Genomic DNA, 5,400 nt, shown 5'->3' with positions numbered 1-5,400 from the left:
ATGCTACCCATTTAGGTCACGCTGACAGGCAAATCACTACTCCCAAACCCTCAGAAAGCTTTTTCGTTCTAGTTATAGTCAACTCATTTTCCGGACGAAAGCTCCCAAACCGCGGCGACCAGACGTCACCGGGTGTGTTCAAACCTCGCTACCGCGGGGTACGCGCAAGCGCACACCGAAGACCTCAGCTCCTCCGGTCCCTGCCCCAATTAGGGGCGGGGCTCCGAAGCTCAGCGCTTCGACTGACGCTAGATGCGAGAATAAGGCGCGCAGGAACGGAGGAAGCCGAGCGGTGCCCCGGAAGCAGTCGCTGCGACTTCCGGGGGGGGGGCTGGAGAGCCCGTGTGGGAGCTACGGGATCGGGGCTTCAAGTAGTGGGTCCGTCAACATGTCCCGTGGTTCCAGTGCTGGTTTTGATCGTCACATTACTATTTTTTCTCCCGAGGGTCGGCTGTACCAAGTAGGTGAGTGAACCGGACCCGCGGTGTTTCGAATTGCTCTGTCATGGTGGGGCCTGGAGCAGCAGATGCGGGCCGACTCTGGTCCGCGGTTGAAACGTGGTTGGAGCTGAGACGGAAGGAAAGGGCGAGGCCGAACTGAGGCCCGTGGTAGCCACCGATGTCTGGAGGCAGAGATCGGAGGCCGAATGTGAGGGCCCCGGGTCTGCAGAGTAAGCGGCCACACGCCATGGACACTAAAGAGTTGGGGGTGGTGCGGCTGTAATTTCTGACTTGCAGGCGCCCTGGCTTCCAGAAGCCCCGTCTCTCGTCCCATTTTGTCCTGAATGGGCCCAGTGTCTGTACTTTTCCAAGGGGCAGTTGGTTCCTTAACCTCCCAACTAAATCATGCCTTCTCCCTTTTCCTTTGTCTGCAGCATGTTTGTTGTTTTTTTTTTAATTTGTGGTCCCGTGGTTAAATTCACACAGGCGTTTAGAGTCTGTGTGCTGTTCCTAGGGGATGTAAAGATATCACACCCTCTTCTGTACTGAAGCTCATCGTTTAAAGGGGGCGACAGGTACTTAAACGGATAAAATAACAAAATGCCAAATTACAAGCCCCTGACAAACTTTAGGAAAACTGGTTGGTGAGTGGCTATTAATTCTAGACCCGCTCTTGAAACTCCAGTAGTATTCCCTTTTAACTCACATTTGTTTGAATACTGTTGTTTTTTCTTTTTAAGATTTATTTATTTATGCTTACAGAACTGAAGTACAGGCCAGAAGTGTGGTGGGTGAGAGGATTCACCAGAGACAGAGTGGGGAGCAGAACAGGCAGATGTACTGAAGTACACTGCTAAGGGGAGCAGCAGGCGGGTCAGGAGAGATCTGCTGTGCCATGTGGGTCAGCTCCCTGGCAGGGGATCGAACTTGTGCTGCAGTGGCTTTGGAGAGCTTCGTAGTGCGGTGCTTTAATCTGTTGTGCCACCAGGAAGAACCCTGAATACTGTAGTTTTAAAGCAGATTCTGAATTGTAGTTAGAATACTTAAATGGTGTTTACTGAAGAATAGCTATCAGTTCAGAATCATTGCATTGTTAGACACAGCTAAAGATACCTTGTTTTGAAAGCAGACCACTCTAAGTCTTCATACTATATGTAACAAAAAAACTCAATATTCGACAATTCAGTAACTGTTTAGTTCATCTCCATTTGAAAAAATAATCAGCTCTAGAACAGATACCTGTATACAAGGAAGTTTTTAAAAGTTTTTAAAAAGTTAGTTCATGCATTTTTCTATATTAAACTACTTTGAACTACTTTTCAAGAAAAGCCATACTTATAGCCACAGTTTGCTTTTGTATACTGTATAGCGGAATTTTTTTTTTAGAGATTTATTTTATTTATTCATACAGAACTGGGGTACAGGCCAGAGATGCAGAGGGTGAGAGGATTCACCAGACACAGAGTGGGGTACAGAACAGGCAGATTGACGAAGTACACTGCTGAGGGGAGCAGCGGTCAGGTCAGGAGAGGTCTGCGTGGCCATGTGGATCTCCTCTAGGACAGGCTGGGATCACATTCATGCAGAAGTGGCTTAAGTTTCTTTGTGCTGTGCTTTAACCACTATGCCACCAGGGAGGGCCTATAGTGGAATTTTTTTCAGATTTATTTTTATTTATGCATTTAAGAACTAGGGTGTAGGTCAGAAGTGTAGGAAGGAGGTGTGAGCATTCATCAGAAACAAAGTAAGGAGCAGAACAGGAAGATTGAGGGAAATACACTGCTGAGGGGAGCCACTAGTGGGTGAGACATAAGAGGTCTCTGCACCATTTGGGTCAGCTCCCTGGCTGTGATCAAACTCACCCTGCTGAAGTGGCTGCTGAAAGCTTGATAGTGCTGAAACTTAACCCCTTGCACCACCAGGTAGGTCCTGTATAGTGAAATATAGCCATTAAAAGCTTAGTTTTTAATGCTTTGGCTTTTTGGTGAGTAGAAAGGCTGAAGATTGTTTCTTTTTAACTAAGTTGTAAAAGGTTTGGAATGGGACCTGTAGTTCAAAACAAATTTAGTGTCTAAACAATAACTTTACAGGCCGCCTTGTTCATTTTAAGCACAGTCACTCTTCTATTCAGAGCACTAATTGCAAGAAAAGTGAAAGTGAAAGAAGAGTTAGTATGAGCAAGGAGTATAGTGAACAGAGTTCAGGTTCTGGATTTAAGATCTCTGCTCTACTTCATTAACCAGGGCAAGTGTTAACAACTTTTTGATTTTTTTTTTTTTTTAAGTTAATAAAAGGTTTACTTACAAGGGGAGTGAGAAGCAGGAGAAAAGAGAGAGGTTAATTGGCCAGTGGGTCCTAACCCACAATTCCAACTGATCTGAGACCCCTGGTGCATGCTGAATGTAGGAAAAAGCAAGTTTTGTCAGTTCTCCCACACACAGGTAAATGAAAGTAACAAAAACATTACATCACTAAAGAACCCAAAAAGGTATGAAAGCATGAAAGGTATGAAGTATGAAAACTATTGGTTGTTCTCACAATGTCTTCACATTCTTCTCTACTGTGTACATTGTTTCCTCAAATTAAGGTATCCCTATACCTAGGCTTCATTTGCTCATTTACATATTTTTTCCTCTGCCCCAAAGCTATATTATTGATGTAGCTGTTCATACATGCCAGGACCTCTTGATGATCCACTTCAGAATTTAATTTAAGTATAACTATTGTCCTGTTGAGTTGCTTTAAGAAGTCACTGGTGGTTTTCTTTGACAAACTCATTTTACCAGTCCTCATCAGAAATTTGGGAGCCAAGTTCCAGCTCTGCTCTGTAATTGGCTTTGTGCCTTGGCTAACTTCTCCTTTCACTTCTTAAGGCCTCTTAAGGTTCCTCAGTTTGTGATGGAGTGCCAGAACACTGACTGCAGGAGCCCCACAATCCTGGCCTCCATTCACATCCAAGTGTGGTAACTTTAGTTTCTATTTGCAAGGTTGAGCTAAACTACCTTACTTGATGGTTTTAATGTTTGTAGAGTGCATAGTGTAGTAAGTGCAATACTTAGTTCTAGTGAATATTATTAGATGTCTGTTGAATTCTTTGACATTTTGTGGGTTTTTTGAACTACTAGATAAATCGATCTGTAGACATAGAATATTTTCCTTTTTATAGCTCCATCCATATTTGGTTCTTTCAGTGAAAAATATGTACATTATAATATTGCAAATGCTATTTATTTGCTTATAAATTTTAGACTTTCCCATAGGCAAAGCATATAAAATTATTATGGAGTATATAGATATAGATATATAAAAATTATATAGAGTATACGTTGTTGATTTTGACAATGAGAACAAAAAAGGTAATGACAAAAGGAAAGGAAGATTAATGAAAAGATAGGTATACTCTTCATTTATATATGTATTATATATGTATTATATATGTTGGGGAGATTAAATATTGGATAGGAAAGTGTAATTGAAAGACCTATAGATGCTTGACAATGCTGAAAAGTCTTTGTGTGTATCCACTGTTTCAGCATCACACTGAGCTGCTAACTGTGAGCCATTATCTAGCATTATGAGCTCTTTTCCTGAAAATTTAGCCTTTTATATTTAACCCAACCTCCCCTCCCCATTATACAGGTGGATCCCAGAAAAGTTGGGAAAGTATTGGAAAATTATAGGAAAGGAAGTATGTAAGGATTACTATGGAAAATAAGTCTCTGTATATAAAATAACTCTATTAATCATTTTGTTAGACTGAACTATATAAAACTGCTGCTGTTTTGACTATTTAGCTATAAAAACACTGATTCATGTGATTTAACCTCAAACATTTGTTTACTGAGTGTTTGTTAGTTTAAGGTGAAGTTTAGGGTTGGAGGTAATCCAATTTTTTTCCCATTAACATTATCCTTATCCAGATACCCAAATCTTTAAAGATGGAGATGTTGTATTTACTGTTGCTAACATTTGCATTTGACTTTAAAAAATAAATGTCTTTTAAATGCCACTGGTAAACTTTTCTTTATCTTAATTAGCCTTCATAACTTACCTTTGCTATAAACCAATATGACTTTTAATCCTTCCAGTGTTTTCTTTCAGAGACACACTAGCTTCTTTACTCTGGCAGTTGTCTCTAGTTTCTTTCTCTCGCAATTTCCACTTCTCTGGAAACTTGCTACAAAGTATATTCTTTACAATGATAGTTTTTTTTTTTTTTAAATATAATCATTTTTATTTATGCATACAGGAACTGAGGTGTAGGCCAGAGGTGTGGGGAGTGAGAGATTCACCAGACACAGAATGAGACACAGACCTGGCAATCTACCGAAATCTACTGCTGAGGGGAAAAGGGGACAATACAGGAGAGATGCTGTGCCATGGGGGTCAGCTCCCTGGCCAGGGATAAAATTGATGTCATTCAGACTCATAATACCTTTATAGCGCTGAGACTTTAACCCCTGTGCCACCAGGGTGGCCCTATGGTGATAATATTAATGGGAGTTTATTTTTATAAAATTTTACTGAAAATGGGTACAGTTTGGTGAATACTAACATAACAGCACAAAGAAGGATACTCTAGAAAGTGACAACATGAGAGAAAGCCAGAAAAGATTTCTCAGAGGTGAAGTCGGTCTAAATGAATGTTAACTGAGAAAATTTGGGGGCACCAGTGCATCGGTCAGTCAGTCAGGTAGGCTAAATTAAAGCAAAATTTTGAAACTATTTTGGATGCCATGTGAGATTGTGTACTTTTCCCATGGGTTTTGGATCTAGCTGGCAAAAGTTCTTGAGAATGATGAAATTATTAATTTAGAAGAGTTGAATATAAAAATACAATTAGTATAGAAAGGGACTCATAGCAAAAATCCAATAAGGAGTGACCTGTTCAGTAATTCATGTAAGCCCCAAAGCGGGAACTTTAAAAAGATGAGAGAAAAAGAATGGAATGGTTTATTTA

The 5,400-nt window shown here is 40.7% G+C and overlaps 1 protein-coding gene across 1 annotated transcript in view; it reads left to right on the top strand.

The window, feature by feature from the left end:
* Window positions 1-246: 246 nt before the first annotated feature.
* Window positions 247-5,400, top strand: part of PSMA6 (proteasome (prosome, macropain) subunit, alpha type, 6) — a 16,652-nt gene continuing 11,498 nt past the window's right edge. Inside the window, exon 1 of the mRNA XM_004681936.2 lies at window positions 247-464. Within this exon, the coding sequence (XP_004681993.1) occupies window positions 389-464 (76 nt within the window). The 5' untranslated portion in view covers window positions 247-388. The remainder of the gene's footprint in view (window positions 465-5,400) is intronic.

Source organism: Condylura cristata, unplaced genomic scaffold (assembly GCF_000260355.1).
Source record: "Condylura cristata isolate star-nosed mole 26May11 unplaced genomic scaffold, ConCri1.0 scaffold00013, whole genome shotgun sequence".
NCBI lineage: Eukaryota > Metazoa > Chordata > Mammalia > Eulipotyphla > Talpidae > Condylura > Condylura cristata.
The sequence above is the reverse complement of the archived record's forward strand: the minus strand, read 5'-3'. Positions and strand labels throughout refer to the sequence as shown.